We start from the raw sequence: 19475 nt of genomic DNA, 5'->3' as shown, positions 1-19475 counted from the left end.
AAACCAAACTATTTTATTTGTAATCCTCTGCAAGTTACTGCTTCAACAGAAATAAAATTTGCACTATGGATCTCAGGTTGGTTACCTCTCCCTACAATCAAGGACAAAACAAAACAAAAAACAAACAGGAACAACTCTTCAAAAGTTTGAAGGAACTCATTTGACATTAAGATCAATTGATTTCTGCTGTGGGCATGGTAGCACATGCCTGTGGTCCCAGCACTGAGGTGGGGGCCAGGGGAACCAGACATTTAGGGCTAGCCTACATGAGACTGTCTCAAAGAAAACAAAAATCTTGTACTTTAAAATGAGCCTGCTACAACCTTTGCTTTTTCAGCTTCTGGTTCAGTGTTTTCAGGAGACTCCAAGTAGCAGGCAAAAGATGAACTTTCAATTATGTCACAGGAAGATCACAAGTAACTATTTCCATATTTAGTATGGAAAAAAGACAACAAAGCTATAGTTCTTAGGATCCAGAGTATGCAAAAAAAAAAAAAAAAAAAAAAAGGACCTGAGAGAAAACTAGATTAATACTGTGTGACAGGCCACTAGCCTAGACAATAAAACAAACTGAATCTAGATCCAAATGATAACATGAGCTGTGCTATATGAGAGAATAACCTGTTTTTTCCTAATCTGTAGAATTATTAACAGGCATAACAAGACCACAGGCAATACAGTTTATTTCTGGTATAAAGAGTGTGTTATTTATACTGGGTTTGGAAATGTTTGAAGACTAAGCAAATGAGTAACCAACTGAAGGCCCACGTTTAAAATACCTATTTGCTGACTCCATAAACAAACTGTTCCCTCAGGGAAAAAAAAAACACTCAAAGAGCTGAAATATTTGTCTAAAACTTTATTTCAAAGTTATTGGCCTTGCTATTAGTAAGGTGTGGTTAACGCTCCGTGCCAGTACCGCCAGGCTTGCCCATTGCCGGCAATGGACTCTGAGAAAACCCACTTCTTGGCACCCAAACGTTAAAATTACTCTTTTCAAAACATACAGAACTCTCAATACTTGCAAAAAAATTACATGCACCATCTCCCCACCATTCATTAAATCTGAACTTACATTATTCATCTATAGCAGTGGATGTTAAAATGAGATCATTTTAACCAATTAAAACTGTACAAATCAAAATCCTACTAGTTAATATTGACAAGAGTATCTTACAAATGCTACATTACTTATCACCTTGCAATCTGAAACATTACACATTTATTTTAGATAACTGAAACTTCACAGAATTAAACGCAAATAAGGTTAAGAAATTTAGTTCTGTACATTAGTTCCAACTACCTCTATTTTACAGTCTGAGGCTCATGTCATTGTTCAGCACCAAAAATCATCCAGAGAACTTGCTAGTGAATTTTCTTATTCAGCTCATGTGGTAGTTTTTGTTGTTTTAGAAATCAAAGTTAAGAAAAAAAATGGTGTGAGTTCTACTTCTAGATCTTATTCTTTTTTGGCTAATCAGACCATGTGAAATTTTCACTATGTGAAAATGTGGGTTAAATTTTCGAACGGATACAAAAACAAACAAAACACAGAAATACACAAACCACAAAGGAAAAAAGGTGTCCCGTGAATTGAAGCTGTCAGTCTATAAACTGGATCTGTAACACTAACCTAATAATGCCTGCCCCATCCTTCCTACTTCACACTTTATCCCCCAGGGAGGGTGCTCAGGAGGGCAGCAAGCTCCAGCGCCATCTCTCAGTGCTGCTGAGCACTGCCACGGAGACCTGGCCAAAAAGTTCCCGCAGCTGTGTCCACAACGCCCAGGTGTACCCTGCCCAACACGATGGAGGCCTGCTCAGTGCCAGCATCTTTCTGCTCACGTGATTACAGCTAACCTTCCTCTCACTGATGGTTCATCCAGATCTTAGAACCATACCCTCTTTTTTCTCTTCAGGATTTACAAATCTTTGAAAAAGATAAATGTTTGCCTTGCCATTTTCAAACAGGGTCTTGTGTGTAACATTTAAATTTCACAACCCCCAACCTAGAAAAGTTTTTTTTCACCCCAAAAGCTACAGATACTTTAAGTATAAAATTCTTACACATAAAAAAAGAAAAAAAAAAACGTTTTTTTAAAAATTGGACACTAGTACCTCTGCCTTTTGCTGTCAGAAGCACTCAGTTCATACCACATCTGAAAACTAAACTGCATGCGTATAAACATCCAGAGAGGTATAAAGTTCTACAGAGCCCTTTAACATCACTGCAGTACATTTACCACTGGCCAGACCACAACAGGAAGCATGTTAGCAAGTTCAGTTCAGCAGAGACTTTTCCAAAAACACAATAGCTTTCTGGGCTCTGTGTCAGTTACATTACATTTTAAGCAACACATAATCTGCAAAATTGTCCCAAGACATCCATTCCTCCAACCGTTTCCATACCCCATCCCGGCCCCGAGCCTCTGTAAAGGCCACAGACTCTCAGTGCTCCCCGTTACTGATGACAGCTGATTCAGATTCGGCCGAGGTTGCAGGGAGTCTTGGCACTTTCTTAGCAGGGCTTGGAATATGCTAAAACAAAAAGAAAACAGTCATTGGCTTTTACAATCTTTTTTTCTAAGACTCATAGGACTAATTAAAGTACACAGAGAAGTTAATACAGGACAAATTCAGAGAAGCTGACCTTAACACACAGTATAAAATTTTTCAGGGAGAGAGCTAAACTCCCAGGCTTGACCTTACAGTGAAATGACTATGCAATTACTCATGTAGTGAGGAGCCCTCCCAAGATTTTGTTTGTCATAACATCTTACTAACAACTCAGGTACTACCTGCACATGCTCCAGAGAGCACACATCAGGGTTGTGTGTGCACAACCTGGAACTCCAAGGTTAAAGTCCTTGGTTTGAATCTGGCTTTCCCACTTACCTATATATAGGTATATACATGGCTACCCTATAATCCTGAGTGACAAGACTTCCTGGAGCTTCACCCTGGACTTAGTACCATTTATAAACCTCAAAAAGGTAAGTATAAGGTTTATAAGGATTATAAAAGGACATGGAACTAAAGTGCCTAGCATGTAACAGGATTTGATCTATTGTCACTTCTGAAAAAGTCTCAGAGAAATATGGGGGCTCCTCATCTTCCTCCACGAGCCCCTAAGACACAAATGAGCCTTCTCTCTAAACCTAACTTCCTCTCATTCTGGCTCTTAATAAATTTAGTACTTAGCATGTACCTCCTGCAACTGGAAAGGGCACAGCTGGACTCTAAGCCCGGAGGTCAGAGCAAAGCAAGCCACGGAGCCCTTGCTCTGGCTCCCTCTGCTTTACAGGCGTTTCTCTAAGTTGCTACATCTGTTAAGGTTCCTAAACCCAGACATATTGCAAGGAAAACTTCTGACATCCTGACAAAGAAGAGGGTTAACACAATGAGGCTCACTGACCTCTGTTGCTGTGTTACTATGCACGAGCCCCATTCCTTCATCCAAACTGTGGTCATTTGTGAAGGGGCGCCGGGCGTAAGTCCTTCTGTGTTTTTCATCCACTCTGACCAGATACCACGTTCCTTCAAAGAGTGAGTCTATTGAACACTGGGGAATATAGTTGGCTGAAAGGAAAGGCAGAACATCACAAATTACTCAGGGTATGGCCCATCTGGCAATCCAACTAGACAGGATTTTCACTGACATCACACTAGCACTAAACAAAACCCCGATATCCTTGTCCTAGATGCTGTTTAACATGACTGTAGGTCTCTAACACAGTAGTTTACCTAAGTGATGTGTGTCCTCTCTGAGCTTCATGTTTTCAGCAAAGACATCCGGTGCCACACAAGTTCTCGAGTCAAGCCTTGATTTAAGGTCACATAAACTTGCTGTTATTTTATCAAGGGCAGATCCTAAAAGAGCAAAAAAGTTCAACATTAAAAGATCAAGAATAGCACCTCTCAAAGAAACTTAAAATGCTGCCAAATACAAGTAACTTCTTATCTCTTTTAAAAAAGACTGGCTATTGTTTAGCTAAAATATAGACGGTATCGTCTTGAGACAGCTGCCTACCACCTCTGACTGATATTATTTAGTATCAGATAGCCCACAAGCAAAGAAACATGGGATTTGAAACTATAAACATCTTTTCTATGTCCAATCAATCCTCAGTATAATTTTAAATGATGCCAAGTTTCCCCTCAATATTTTTGTACAAATGTTTGCTTCAATACAGTCAAAACTACAGGGGGAAGAATTCAATCTGTTATCTACTGAGGCAGACTTATAGGGTAGAGAGTAAAAATTCTGTGGAAAGAAGTAATGAACCTGAGAATGGAATGATCTATAGACTGACTGATGTGCTCATCCGAGAAGGGCTGAAGCAACCTTGCTGTAATGAGTCTGCAATGTGCTCTTGCACATGGAGCCAGCCCTACCTGGTGTGGCGTCTTGTGTGACTTTAAGGGAGTACAGCGTGGCAGCCAAGCCAGAACCGTAAGAGAACACTCCAACCCTCTTCCCTGCCAACTGCTGAGGTGAGTACCTATGGAAGGAAAAGAGGCACACTTAACAGACTCACACTACAAAGTGTTGGGAGCCACATATGCGGTCCATAGCAACACAGGATCTAACCTGAAGCTGTTTACTTTGCCTACCCGGCCCAGGCTGGACTTGCGCTAACATTCTTCCTGGCTCAGCCTCCTGAATGTTGGGATTATAGGTGTGTGCCACCATTCCCTGCTTAATTGTTTTATGTTTTTTGGTTTTTTTTTTTTTTTTTTTTGATTTTCGAGACAGGGTTTCTCTGTATATCCCTGGCTGTCCTGGAACTCACTCTGTAGACCAGGCTGGTCTCTAACTCAGAAATCCACCTGCCTCTGCCCTCCCAAGTGCTGGGATTAAAGGCGTGCGCCACCACACCCGGCTTCCCTGCTTAATTTAATGTTCTTGAAGACCTATGAGTTGTAATGCTGCAGTAAGCAATCTGACTTGAGGTTTTAGTAATACACTGCATACTCTATTTACATCTTTTAGGAATTGATGGGACTTAATAAACTATTAAAGCACTCATAAATCCTCATCACTAGAGACTTGTGGTTCAACTGTAAGTAAAGAATAATGAAACAGGAGCCAGGGAAGTCTACATGATATTAACAAACACTCAGCAAAGAGCTGCAGCTTTCCCTGTCCTTCAAATCAGCAGATGGCAACAGACCAGCCCTGAGGACAAAATATCATTTATAGAAAAGGGGTATCAGAACAGAGATTTATACTTACTGTGCCAGGACAGAAGCCAGGGAACCATAGACAGAGGATGTGTACATATTTCCATTCTGATTAGACACAAGCAAAGACGCCTTTGTTTTCTGGTTGAATAGCTCAGAACTAGCCTTCATAAATGCCTTTTCTACATCTCTGTCAAAGTAAGTATCTTCTAATTTAACGTCCCTGGAAGAGATAATTATACAGTATTTAACATCATGTTTTTACCTTATTAGTAGCTGTCCTAACTAATACTCAAAATCTGTGAATAAATAAGGCTTTGTTTCACCATTTTATAAAGTCAGGGAGCAACATTGTAATTCCATAAATGATATTATCCAATTGTCCAGTTCTTTGCCTAACATTGCTATGGTCAAGTAAAGACAACTTGACTCGCTGACACTTTTGAGTCACTAAACACAGCATACAAGTCTTTCAGACCCAGTCACAGCTATCCATTTAGTTTAAAATGTCGTGACATAGGAACAGAAGCCCATCAAACAGAGAAGACAAGTGGGAGCTCAACCTGTGCAGCACACTAGGAGTCTGAACACTGAGGACAGGCTCAACTCCTGCTACACTGCAGGTCGGCTCAGGGCAAGAGGACCGGAGAGAGGAGACGATAACGCAGCTTGGTGTACACTGGTGCGGCTGTGATTACAGTATTGTGCGCTAACAATGAGGCTGAAGCTAAAAACAGACACCAGAATCTTAAGTAGAAATGACTAATGATTTTGTGTAGATAAGCCATTTACTTACTACCTCTCTAGAACTGGTTTTCATTAAATAAAGTTTTTTGGTTTTTTTGAGACGGAGTTTCTCTGTGTAACCCTGGCTGTCCTCAAATTCAGAGATCTGCCTGCCTCTGCCTCCCGAGTGCTGGAAGTAAAGGCGTGGACCACAACCACTCAACTAGAATAGAATGTTTTCTCACTGTATCTCTAGGTCTATATATATGTAAATATTTATAAAATAGAAATAAGCACATCATAACAGCGTTCTTACCCAAAGGCTTCCAGTCCACTGTAAATACTGTTTTTATCTCTGTTTTGATCATTAAGAAAGTCATTCAGGAACATCCGAGCTAGAGATTTCTGCACCAGTTTACAATATGGTGAGTGAAAGATCATGAAGCCAAAATCATTCAGGGTAAAATCTTTATCCTTTCCCTCTGAAAGAGAAGACCAAGAAATGATGGCATCCACAGAAGCCAGAAACTGTGCCTTGACTTTGGGATAGGCTAGGATGCTCGTATCTTTATTTACTTATTAATTTTAAGAAACAAAACAAGTTTATGTCTACACTGCAAAGAGAGCAGGGCGGGTGGCAACAGAAGAGCCACCTGCTTGTGTCCTTAAACAGTGACCCCAAATCCTGTCTAATTAAATTTCTTAATAGTTTGAAATGTGGATTTAGACACTCAGCTATATATGACTGTATCACTGATTTTCAAATATGAGTCATAACATACTAGCAGATAGATCAGTTGGATCAGCATTTCTTTTTTTTTTTCTTTTTTAAAAATAATAGAAAAAACAGCAAACTGCATTAATTTGCAGCGTGGGTAATTTCACAGTACTTGTTTCTGTTCAGTATATACATATATAAAGTGTACTTACTGTGGGGTTCTAATGAAAAACCTGAGATCTCACTGGCCTCTTAAAAACATACTGCTAAGCCTGACGTGGACATGCCTGTAATTCTAGCACTGGGGAACCTGAGGTAGGCGGATCCCCAGTTTGAGGTCAGTTCAGGTTACAAAGCCTGGTGTCATCAAGAAACACTACTGTTAAATAAGGATATTTAAAATATACTGCTAAGTAAGTATAAATAGTACTATACTGTTACATGTTTAAAAACCCTAAAACAGTGCATTTTGTATAGCACTAGAATGCTTCTTTTTCATGGCTACTAAATTCCTTAATATTTGTTACAAATGTTATTTTTAACCCTTTCATTTTTAAAAAGCCAAGTTTTTTGTTTTTTGTTTTGTTTTTCGAGACAGGGTTTCTCTGTATAGCCCTGGCTGTCCTGGAACTCACTCGGTAGACCAGGCTGGCCTTGAACTCAGAAATCTGCCTGCCTCTGCCTCCCAAGTGCTGCGATTAAAGACGTGCACCACCACTGCCCGGATTAACTTTTTAAACAGTAGTCTCTGAAAAATGGTTGAAAACTAAAACCTCATTTAAACACTTTTCTCAAAAACTTAACAAAGTTCAAATGACTTTTGTAATATCATTGAAAAGTCAAATTAAGTTTTAAGAATAGCTCAGTGGAAATACTTGTGTCTTTACCTAAATTACATATAGCTAGCGACTATGAGAAAATGATATTTAGCACATGAAGAAGTAGTAGAAAGGTATTAATGAAGGTCGTTCACAAAGATTCTCACTCCAGTCACATTATGACACTGCCTTCCAGACACCAGCATCTCGTACAAGAGAACTGGCTAAAGGAGAACCCACCTTTCTGCCACTGGGCACGGATCTTTTTGCGGTAGACAGAATAGCAGCGGTCCAGGGCGCTGAGGTAGCACTGTATGGAGAGCTTTCCGTCGACCACAGGGTACTCGGAGAGCATGTCAGGCTTGTAAAAGTCATAGGCATGCTGCATGTGTGTCCCACGGAGCCCTTCAGAACCGAAACAGAAGATGATACAGGCCTGCTTTGCCGTTTTAGAAGCATACCAGTCAACCCTTAGCACCTCAATACAGGAAGTGCAAGGTGAAGCCAATAACCTAAATAAAACCTAGCAGCACCATGGGCACACCAAGACTCCGGCAAGTTTCCTAACTGGCTCTAACTAAGAAACGCTGCTGCTATGCTGAAGATAAATGAACTAAACAATGACTGTGAGCATGTTACTACTCTTACTTCTTCAACTCTATCTCAGCCCATTTTACTTCTTTGTAAAGGGAGGGCAACTCTGCCTTTCTGCAAATCGATACACAGAAGGCACCTGGCCACCAGTAAACACTTCTACTACTGTATCCACATTTCTCAGAACACTGTGTGGGCTGGGGATAAAGCTCAGACATAGAATGCTTGCCTAAATGTCGTCTCAATTACTCACCTCGGTCAAAAATTAGAGGAGCGTTTGGCCCAATTAGCAGGGCCACAGCTCCAACTCCACCTGTAGGTCTGGCATTTCCTGTGGCATATATAGCAATGTCTCCTGCAACTACCAGAGCATATCGTCCTGAAAGATATAATTCAAAAGTGATTAAAATCACAAAACGATGCATGCGAACTCAAATCTGTTATAGTTATCTCCAGAATATGCTTTCCATGAATTTGAAAAAGAAAAAAATCAGAAAATGTTCTGTCTAAATTTTGAACAGATCGTTCTGCCCGAGTCACTTAAACTGAAAGTCAGTCACCTTTTAAATGTATTTGGACTAGGATAACTAGTACTAGCTTGCACACAGCACAGACTAAACGGACACTGGAGGGCTGGGATACTGTTCATTACCAGAGACCCTGGATTCTACCCTCAAAGAGGGCTTTTTGCGTGTGTGCATGTAAGCGTGCACATTCTGTTTGCTTGTTTGCTTTTATGTTTCAGAACGCAGACACTGAACATACCATCCCAAGAGCTGGATTCGACCCAGTTCACGGCATTGAAGACTGCAGCTGTGCCCCCATAGCATGCATTGGTTGTATCTATTCCTTCTATATCTGTATTCCCAGACTCCTCAAACAGCTGCATCAAATTAGACTTCACTGATTTCGATTTGTCGATGATTGTCTCTGTTCCAACTTCTAGCCGCCCAATGCAATCATAGGAAAGGCTATGTCTCTCCATCAGTTTCTGAACCACAGTCAGGCAAAGAGAGTTGATGTCTTCACGATCCGTGCAGAAGCCCATCCTGGCCTGGCCCAGGCCGATGGTATACTTTCCAGCATCTACACCATCGTATTTTTCCAACTCAGCTTGATCGACATATTGAGAAGGAAAGTAGATTTCAAGGGCAACGATTCCCACATCTTTTGGCCAGCAAGCCTCTGCATTCAAAGGAAGTGACCCAGGCATGGTGAAAGAGCTGGATAAAGACAAACAAACGCGGCTTTAGATTTTAAGTTACTGACTTATCAAGTTCAAGGCTACAAAACAGATGGTGAGAAATCAAGTCACCTGGACCACTGAGGTTTCTCTAAGTCTGGTGCATTGTACTGGGGCAGTCAGCTATAAATATGTAAAGCAGCAACTCATGAAAAGAATACAATTTGTTTGTTTGAATTATAACCTTTTAGGAAGGCTTCCACCTAACTCGAAACTTAAAGAGTCAAAACATGATTTTAAGGCTCAGCGGCAGAGAACTTGCCTAACATGTATAAAGCCATGGGTTCAATCCCTAGCAACATACACACATGCACACATGCAACCTTTCCATATGGTTTGCCTTAAAGAACTAAGAAACAAAATGACGACTCAAAAGTATGACTGACGACGGTCTGGAGCCATGGTTTAGTGGTTAAGAGCACTAACTGCTGTTCTAGGGGACCTGGGTTTCATTCCTTGTACCCACACCAGCTGGCTCACAAGCTCAGGTGGTTCCAATTCCAGGGAATCTCTCGCCTGTTGGCTTTCACTGGGACCTGCACTTCAGTGGTGCACAAAAACCCACAGAGACAGACAGACAGATAAAATCTTTTTAAAAATAAATGAACAACAAATAAAAAAGACTTTATTTGACACCATAAAAAAGTATAAACAAAATCACCCACTGCCTAGATTTACTTGCCAAAAGAAACAAAAATAACTAACTCTTTATACCACTGTCATCTGCCCTGGGACTAGTCATTTAACCTCGGAGCCTCAGGCCTTTAGATGCTTTATCATCAAGAAATGAAAAATCAATCTGGATGTTTCCGCAGGTTGCGTGTAGTGTAGTGGGGCTTGTTAGTATGGACAGTGGTTACAAACCTCCTAGCTTGGCTGTGGGGACAAACCCCATGAGACTGAACTCCTACAACATCCCAGTGGCCATGTTTGGTTTGTAATAACTGGGCAAAGTGGCTCAAGAGGACTTTCAGCTCTACATCCATCTACACCACAGGTTGCCAGCTACCCGGTCACACTGCTTTGCTCTCTGTTACAGTGTTTGTCATCTACTGTTAAACTGACACCAAGAGCAAAAAGTCAAACACATATGACCTGTCCTCTGGCGCTCTAAAACCTCTGGTTAATATTAAAATAGAATAAAAGGACAGGCTATTGCTACAGTGAGTTAATTATTAAAATATTGGGGGGATATTTAAAATAGAAAAGCTTGGTCCTTAGAACATGAAATATTTTTATAGTACAAAAGTCTAAGGACATATTAAAATATAGAAAAAAAAACCCAAAAAACAAAAAACAAAAAACAAGCACCTAGCAGCTAAGTTAAAAGACTGCGTTTTGATAAGCTCTTACTCTAATCCAATTTGGTCTTCAAAGCCATGAAGATGGGACCTCTCCATGGTTAGTAGTTCTGGTTTGAGCCTAGGCTCCAACATGAATCAGTAGTCTCTCAAGAAGACATCAGAGAGCTGGCTCAAGCCTGCATGTGTGCATTCTGTCCCGGCGGTGAGGCAATGACAAGAAGGACACCTTGAGCTGTACTCTCAAAACTTTTTTTTTTTAAATCCGTTGTTTGCTGTTTAATCCTTCCAGACTATGCACACCATGGCTGTTTTCATATGGTACTAACTCGTTATGGTATCCAAGGTGATTAAAGGATCCAGATGACCTCAACCAAGTCCAAATACTTTGTAATCTCTTCATGTCTTAGACTTCTGTATCACCCATTTTGCCAAGCATAGTGTATGTACTATTCAATGGAAAAACAATAACTAAATGTAATAACTGGTCAATTATACCCCTTAAGCCCTAAATTACTTACTCTGGTTCAGTGCTCAATACATTAAAAATAAACCTGCCATCACCAACAGAATTGTACTGTGCATTTCAATACAAGGATTTGTTCTAGTGATAGAGGCACGAGGGTAAAGAAGTGTCTACCTACCTCCCTAACTCTTAAATCTTCAGCTCCTTTTCTGTGTCTCAAATCAAAAGGAATGAGCTACTTCATATGCTCTCTATCAATTCTGTGGCTATCTTAAGTTGGTCTCCACTTCACTGAAGTTGAAATGACGACATGAAGGAGCTGTTTGTTACTAGGCACAGATTCTAAATTACATCCCTGTCATAACCCAAACCAAAAAGGTCTAAAACCTGCATTAGGACCTAATCTCAGCACCTGGGAGGCAGTGGCAGGTGGATCTCTGAGTCTGAGGTCAGCCTAGTCTACAGAGTGAGTTCCAGAACAGCCAGGGCTGCTATACAAAGAAGCCTGGCCATGAAAAACCTCAATAAATGAATGAATGAATGTATTAGTTAATTAAATGACAAAAGACCAACATATAGGGCACCGAATTCAATCTCCAGAACTTCAAAGAAAAATTAAACAGAGAAGGAAGACAGCCCCGACACTTATGGATAGCATGGAGGTGACTAGTCCTTCACAAAAATGTAGGTTAGCTCAAACAGCCCATAAGGCATCAAGTTCATGGCTCTGATTATGTGTGCATTCACGCACAGTTGTGTGTATATGCTGTCAAATTTGGTCAGTATTATTCATTCTCAGATATTTTCCAGTAGATAACATGTTTTTAATATGTTTCTGGTAAACAGATATCCAATTTGAAATACAGCAGATGTTAACTTGGAGGCGGGAGGGAAATGAGAAAAAACAAAAATAAACCAACCAAGCAACCAAACATCACCCAGCTAAAGTGGGTGAAGACTGTGACACAGGTGAGAAGAGAATCATTTAGCAGTTCTTAGAAGAAGAGTTGATATAACTTTCCACCTAAAATGTAACTGTTGGGTCTCCTATTAACCATGTGCTCTTATATCCTCCCAAATGTTAAAATAAACCAGATATAAACTGGTGGTGGGAGGGACTAACCACCAAAACCTGGACAAAGGTCAAAGTACTTAAATTATAATGTGTTGAGATTTGGCCCTTTGCTATGCTAAATACTGGTTGCTTCCAGAGACCCAGGTTGTGTTATCTGACCTTGTCCCCCAAGTTATCCCTAACTGGTAAATAAAGATGCTGACAGCCAATAGCTGGGCAGAAGAGACATAGGCAGGGTTTAGGGTTCCTAGGCTTGGAATCAGAGGAGCACCAACGAAGAGGAAGCAGAAAGATAGAGAAGCTGCCATGGAGTAGAAATTTTAAAATAATGGCCATGTTGGTTGGCTAATTGGAGTTAAAAGCAGCCCATACAAAACATGACAAATTATATAATGGGATTATTGGCTGGAAAAGAGACATAATAACATGTCTGCCCAGCTCTTGTTCGGATTAAGGCTTGTTATAAATTAAAGGTCGTATGTGTCTTTTATCCAGAAACTAAATGGCCAAAGGCGGGGTAGAAACCATGGATTGGGATTACGTTTTTTTACAATAGTGTGTTGGCTCCTTATCTAGTCAGAGAATGAGATACTCTGTTTAATTAACTATTCAGAAACCATACCTTTTTAAATAGAATTTTGAAATCTAACAGTTAAAAACATATAACATATAAGTAATAAGGTAGATTATTTTTCACATTATTGACTTGCAATTATTAAAAAAAAGTAGCATAGTGAAGATTCTGTATTCATAATAAAATACAAAGGTTTCTCCTTTCAGCCTCAACGTTATTAAAGGTACATGCCTCTCCACAAAGCTCTGGTGAACTCCCCAAGTCTTCCAGCCAGCCAGCACCCTCAGGAGGTCCTCCTCCACTCCCTACAGAGACCACACCCCTCGGTACAAGTCCTAACAAAGTCAGGCAAGAAATCTTGTTACTATTTCTTCAATGGCTGAGTCTGACAAGCTTTGGTGCCTTGGGCAATCTCCTAGCAGAGCTCCGCACTCCATCCTGGGCTCCGTCCTAAACTAAACTTTGCCTGGCAGGTTTTAGCTACTGCAGCTTTTCAAGCTTTTCCTTTGCTGTTTAGGGTCAGCATCTGTTTCTTATGAGAAACTGTACTAAGATACTGCATATAATTAGGGTGCTGATCTAAACCCTGCAGCTCCGGTCTATCCTCATGTGCCCATGGACTCACTCAGAGCCAGATAAGTGTCTTTTGAAACTATAACTTAAAAAGCATTATTGATGCAGAGTGTGCCATCAAACTACTAAAATCTCAGCATTTGGAAGGCTGAGGCAGAAGAACTGAATCAGAGTTATCAAACAACATCCTGCATCAGACTAACAGCAAATAAATAAATAAGTAAATAAGCAAGCCACCCTGTGATTATTTCAGATTAAGTTATATGGCTACATTTTATTATCTATACTTTTCATGTTATATAAGTAAACACTAACTTTTAAATATAAAATTAGAAAGTCTCCAGACACATTAATAGCATTAACTAATTTTTAAAGGTAATATAGTTTTAGGAAAATATGGCTCCAAGCGTGATGGTACATGCCTTAACTCCCAGCATTTGGGAGGGAGAAGCAGGCACACCCTTCCAGCCAGGGTGACACAGTGAAGAAAGGAGAGGGAGAGGGAAAAGAAAAGCCCACATGGCACATACAAACTGTTACTAGCTAGGATCAAAATCGCACCCCTTAGAGGAAACACATTCCTTACGAAGCACAACGGGTGCCGTACCTGTGTGAAGGACAGAGAACTGTGGTCTCCAGGTCGGTCACCGGTTCCTCCTTCAGCCACTAGAAGTTTCAAATGAGAACTTCTTTTAAAGTCATAAGGCACTATGCAAATCAATGGCTTCAATTCAAAGAGTTACAACCGGGACTTCCTTATCTATACTATATTAAACAAAACAAAACAAAAAAAAACCCAATTCAACAAATGCAGTACTTAAAGTTCATGGACTGCTTGCCTTTGGGTAGTCTTATGGTGGCAGGTTTGGCTCTGCTGAGGAACCAACATCACCTCACCATTCAGACTGCGAACGGACAAGGATCTGGGAGAGGGATAGTCTTCTCTATAAACATGGGTCACCAAGATTCAAGGATGAAGAAACAGAAGTAAGCTCTAGAATCAAGGGACCTACAGCTTCCAGAGTTTGCTCTACACTAGGGAGTTTTAGCAGTAAGTTGTGTCTCTTGGAATCTCAACTTCCAATCACCTGTAAAATAAAGGAAATACCCAACCCCCTTCTCTTCCCCCGCTTACTCTGAGAAGATAAAACATGTGGGGCCGGGCGTGGTGGCGCACGCCTTTAGTCCCAGCACTCAGGAGGCAGAGGCAGGCGGATTTCTGAGTTCAAGGACAACCTGGTCTACAAAGTGAGTTCCAGGACAGCCAGGGCTATACAGAGAAACCCTGTCTCGAAAAACAAAACAAACAAAAAAAAAAAAATAGCTTACTGTTTATTTTTTGTCTCAAATTATGCTACGGTCTCTGTAAATTAAGCAGGCCAAATCAAGACCATGTCTCAGTAGGGTAAAAAGTAACATTCCTTCCCTGGGTTGAGATAGAGTAACTTACTAAGGCCTTGAAGCCAGACTGTAGTTCGTATCAAAGGCATTTCCTCTGAAATGTCACTATACCCCTTTTCTACTTATTTTTGCAGTGCTGGGATCAAATCTCAGGCCTCCTTTAAGCTAGTCAAACACCGGCCACACCCTCAGTCCTCTTTCTATTTTGATTAAACTAGAGAAAAAAAGACTCGCAAAGAGAACCTGAACACACTAACACAAGAAAGAACTTGAGAGGGCTGTAGGGCTAATTACAGGCAACATACAGGACATCCATATGATCTGGAAGAGAGAAGAGAGGCAGTAAATGGCACTTTGGAGAAAACCCTATCAGAGAATTGTAAACAGCCACACATACCACAACAAAGGCTTGGAGACCTGCAAATCACAATACAGGCATTCTGAATTTGGCCCAGACTAATGAGACCATCTAGAATTGATACTACTTTCTTTGCCGAAATTGACTCAACGGGTCTTCTCCTTTTAGCTCACTTCCCAGCCTTGATTCAAACAAAAACACAGATAAGCTAATCTAGCACACCTGGTACTTGATTATTGTAAGCAGTTACTGGCTGATCTACTGCATTATTGAAGAGAAACCAGGATATTTAGAGCGTTCATCTTCCTTTAGGAGCACATAAGCAAACATTGTTATAAAGTCTTTAACCTCAGCTATACACGTATACAGCTCTCTTCTCAGTCATCTTTTCTACAAAACTTCCCTAGATAAACCAGTTTTCTAATCAAGGACCTGTATTCCTATTCAAACCGTCATTCACACTTAAGTCACCACAGCCTACGCCATTGAAATATTAGTTATGAACAGTTTTTCTATCTGCATTGGACAACATATTTTGATTCCTTTTGTTTCTTGAGACACGGTCCCTGCGTAGGTCTGGCTGCCCTGGAATTCACTGTGTGGACTAGGCTGGCCTTGAACTTGCAAAGATTCAAGTTCTCTTGAATCTCTTGAGTACTAAGATTAAAGGTATGCACCACATCCAGCTATCTGATTTTTTTGAACTATCCTTCTGAGCAGTGGTAGAGACTTAAGAGTATAGAATACTTAAAGGTGGGCTGGGGAGATGGCTCAGTGGTTAAGAGCACTGACTGCTCTTCTGAAGGTCCTGAGTTCAAATCCCAGCAACCACTTGGTGGCTCACAATTATCCGTAATGAGATCTGACATCTTCTTCTGGAGTGTCTTGAAGACAGCTACAGTGTACTTACATATAATAATAAATATATCTTTTTTTTTAAAGAATACTTAAAGGTTGGGTGAATTTGGAATTAGAATAATCCAAGGACTTCTTTTTAGATTCAAATGCCTATTTATTAGTAAGTTTTGCTATCACTTTTGAGATAAGAGAAAGTATAAGGCCAAACAGTGCCTAGGAGTTTAAAGAAATTGGCTTCCTACCACTATGGTTCAAAGCAAAGGGTAGGTCTGAATCATGCTCAGATCCTAATCTGAACATTGTTAGGAGCCCAAATGGAATCAGAGCATCTGCCAGTCTTCCACTAATTCTCACAGGAACCCACAAGTAACCATAAACCCAACAAGGGGTGAACTTTAAAAGGTTGGTTTCTCTTTATTGCTCCGTTGACAGACATTAAGCAAACATCAACAAGTGCCAAGCATTAGGATGAGCAGATTAAGACTCCCGAGCTATTATGTAGCCATTCATTTGGTAACACGTTTCTCAACCTTTTTAATCTAAAAGTGACACAGCTGTCTGCTATATGGCTCTGTCAGACCAGCCATCAAGTACCAAGGCTAGGCTTTATTCTAAATGAAGCAATTGTCACTTTCGACTTCTTTGCTTACATAAATACAAAAATGTATAAACAGATGGGCAGTGGTGGTGCACACATTTAATCCCAGCACTTGGGAGGCAGAGGCAGGAGGATTTCTGAGTTCGAGGCCAGCCTGGTCTACAGAGTGAGTTCCAGGACAGCCAGGGCTATACAGAGAAACCCTGTCTCGATAAACCAAAAAAAAAAAAAAAAAAAAAATTGTATAAAGAGATTCTTAAACACAGTTCATTATCTCCTTCAACCACAAATTCAGTTCTCCTAGATAATTAGAAGTCCAGCCAGGCATTAAATCATTCCAGACACCTATGTTCCATCCGTGTCTTGGGATTTTCTATTTCTTCTAAAAACAATGTCTCTAAAATCTCAGTTAAAAACAAAACAAAACTCAGAAATAAGTCCATCTGTTAATGATATGAATAAGCAATCAGGAGGGATATTTGTGAAAAACAAAAAACAAACATTAAAAGCAAGGCCCAGATGACTTCAAACATCATCTTTATACTCCCTCTTCCCCAGTGTCAGAGAAACCCGAGAGAACATTACACTAAAGGGAAACTTTGCTAATTTAGGAGAGCTACATCCACAAAAAGACAGCCTCTCTTTCTTTTCACGAGACAGGCTATGCTTACTCTCCATCTCCATGCAAAACTAACTGAAACTTTAAAAGTCTGACCAAAGAACATGCACTGTTGAGAAGGCTCAACCTGCAGAGAGTCACTTGCAGATATCTGTGGAGGACTTTCAGCCTTGTCTCCAGTCTGATGGAATCTGCACAATAAAAATTTAAACCACAGCATGGAAGGAAAAAAAAAAATCTGTAACTATGAGTAGTCTGGTTTGTTAATGTTTGGCATGCCCTTGCTTCTCAAGATTCAACCCTAAAATACAGCAAAGGTTAGCAGCCATCGCACCAGCAGGAGGGAGGTTGCAGTAGAGGTGGGTAGAGAAAACAGGCAGAGATGGCCTGAGGCCAAGGCCACAGGGGCAAGCTTGGCAAGAAGGACAACCTCCTGCCACCTACTCCCCAATTCCCTCCTCCAGAATGTTGCCAAGCAATTCTTTCCCTACCACTGGTCAAAGAAGGTCATGTTTCCAAAGACTTCCATACACCTTGCTTTGAAACTTCCATGACTTAAACCAAAGTCTGTGTGCCGGTTGGGCCATCACATCTTTATAACACTTAAGGCTGGCTGTTATTAACAGTAGTAGACGAGAACATCTTAGCAGAAAGGGAGGGGGAGGGGAAAAGTGAGAGGGAGGGGAGAGAAAGGGGGGAGGTGCCGAGCTCACTAATCTTTGCTTTTCAGCAAGCCACGTACCAAAGGGGTCCAGGCCATCAATCCTTGGCTAGGTCTAAATCACAATTGTGATTTCTTGCACCCGAATTGGGGAGAAGTAACACTGCCCACTTTCCCTCATCAATGCTGTAAGTGGAGGCAGGACACACCCCCTGCCAACCTACAACCCTCCCTCTGAGCCTGAGCTTCCCCATCCCTTTGGGGTCCACCATTAACCCGAGGGTCGCTCTGACACCCCAGCTCCCTTCTGATCCCCTGCCGACGCCTCCACTTCGGTGGTCACAGGCACCTCTAAGGCGACTCCGGCTTCTGACTATGTCATCAGAACACGGAGCCCTCAACGCCCTCTGCCTTCTCTGCGCGTCCCGCCGGCGCACAGTGGAGTCCGGGTCCCCTCCGGAGTCCCCAAGCCCTCAAGCTCCCACACAAGCTCGCTCCCAGCGCCCCATCCTCCGGGACCCGGCTCACGCCTTAGCCCAGACCAGAGCGCAGAGCCTTCCGGCCTGGTCAAGGACACCGCCTCCTCCCCGCACACGCCGCCCGCGGCCTCGGCCTTTGGCTGGCCGGCCCCGCGCGGGACACTCACCCAAAGGGGATCAGACCCTGGAAGAAGAACGAGCAAAGCAAGGAGACCGCAGACTGTGCCTCCCGCCCTCCGCAGCTTTATAGCCACCGACCCACCCGACTCGGGCAGCGCCGGGAGGGGACAGAGGGCGGGACAGCGGCTACCTCTGCCAATCCCGGGACTCAGAGTCGCTCGGGAGCGCCCGCCCCCCGATCCGCTTTCAGCCAATGAGAGGCGGGGACTCGCTAGGGTTTTCCCTCGCTGCCGGAAGGGCGGGGTAAGGGGTGGGAACAAAGTCCGAGGACCTGGGAAGTGGGGTGAGACGGTGACGTAGGGTGGCCCGAGAACAAGCCTGCCAATGGCGGGACGGCGAGAGACGGCGAGAGCCAACGGGAGCGGAGTGAGAGGTTCTCCGACCAATTGAAGGTCAGTGAGAGGAGATAGAGACCAATGGCGACTCGGCGTCCCACTCCTGGGGAGAGATGGTCAAGGGTGGGAGGTGAGTTGGTCCCCCGCTTGGGAGGCTGTCAGGTTGCCTAGCAACCACAGCTCGGCTTCACCTGTAAAATATTTGAAATACTTGATTTGAATTCAGTCGTGACTCTTTTCTAAGTTTCCAGAGCAGCAAATTGCATCTGCATCACAAGTTTTAGCATAATGCTTCACCCAGAATTTCTAAATTTGTAAGTATTCTTAAGTGTCCAATTTAAACTACCTTGGCTTTTATAGAAACTGCGACTGAGACAATAAGTAAACCTAAAAAACGATATTTTAGGATATAGGAGTGAATAAGAATGATGCAGGGCTTGTCTGAGAAGGAAGGTTTATACAAATCAGTGTTTGTTGTTGTTTTGGTTTTCGTTTTTTGTTTGTTTGTTTTTTTTAATTTATTATTTTGGCACTTGGTCCAAACAGAAACTGTACTGCTTAGCTTTGTTGAGGTTGAATGACTGAGGTTCAGAACTGTATTACTAACTCTTCGTCCTTTTTTTAATCATTAAATACATTTTTTTAAAAAAAACTTTTATTGGATATTTTCTTTATTTACATTTCAAATGTTATCCCCTTTCCTGGTTTCCCCTC

General features: G+C 41.7%; 1 protein-coding gene across 3 annotated transcripts; it reads right to left on the bottom strand.

The window, feature by feature from the left end:
• Positions 1-666: 666 nt before the first annotated feature.
• Positions 667-18576, bottom strand: Hmgcs1 (3-hydroxy-3-methylglutaryl-Coenzyme A synthase 1). 3 transcript variants are annotated; one of them, NM_145942.5, is made up of 11 exons: positions 18414-18576; positions 13880-13938; positions 8806-9263; positions 8294-8419; positions 7687-7851; positions 6227-6392; positions 5237-5407; positions 4396-4502; positions 3745-3870; positions 3416-3579; positions 667-2538 (listed from the first exon to the last, which is right to left on the bottom strand). In NM_145942.5, the coding sequence occupies exons 3-11, from the start codon at positions 9251-9253 to the stop codon at positions 2449-2451; spliced, it is 1563 nt and encodes a 520-aa protein (NP_666054.2). In that variant the 5' UTR covers positions 9254-9263; positions 13880-13938; positions 18414-18576; the 3' UTR covers positions 667-2448. The 3 variants fall into 3 exon arrangements, with proteins under 3 accessions (NP_666054.2, NP_001278368.1, XP_006517641.1); XM_006517578.2 differs by having other exon boundaries at positions 845-2538; positions 13880-14037; positions 18414-18534; NM_001291439.1 differs by lacking the exon at positions 13880-13938.
• Positions 18577-19475: the final 899 nt, after the last annotated feature.

Source organism: Mus musculus, chromosome 13 (genome assembly GCF_000001635.26).
Source record: "Mus musculus strain C57BL/6J chromosome 13, GRCm38.p6 C57BL/6J".
Lineage (NCBI taxonomy): Eukaryota > Metazoa > Chordata > Mammalia > Rodentia > Muridae > Mus > Mus musculus.
Note: the sequence above shows the minus strand (reverse complement) of the source record. Positions and strands in the feature narration are given on the sequence as shown.

What these genes read in the sequence shown, in the direction of transcription:
- Hmgcs1 (NM_145942.5), bottom strand. Translation starts at nt 9,253, where the DNA reads ATGCCTGGGTCACTTCCTTTGAATGCAGAGGCTTGCTGGCCAAAAGAT. An exon ending in CTGGCTTCTGTCCTGGCACA is followed by an intron (nt 4,503 to 5,236) that starts GTAAGTATAAAT and finishes TTCCTTCCATAG; the next exon opens with GTACTCACCTCAGCAGTTGG. An exon ending in AGAGGACACACATCACTTAG is followed by an intron (nt 3,580 to 3,744) that starts GTAAACTACTGT and finishes CTTTCCTTTCAG; the next exon opens with CCAACTATATTCCCCAGTGT.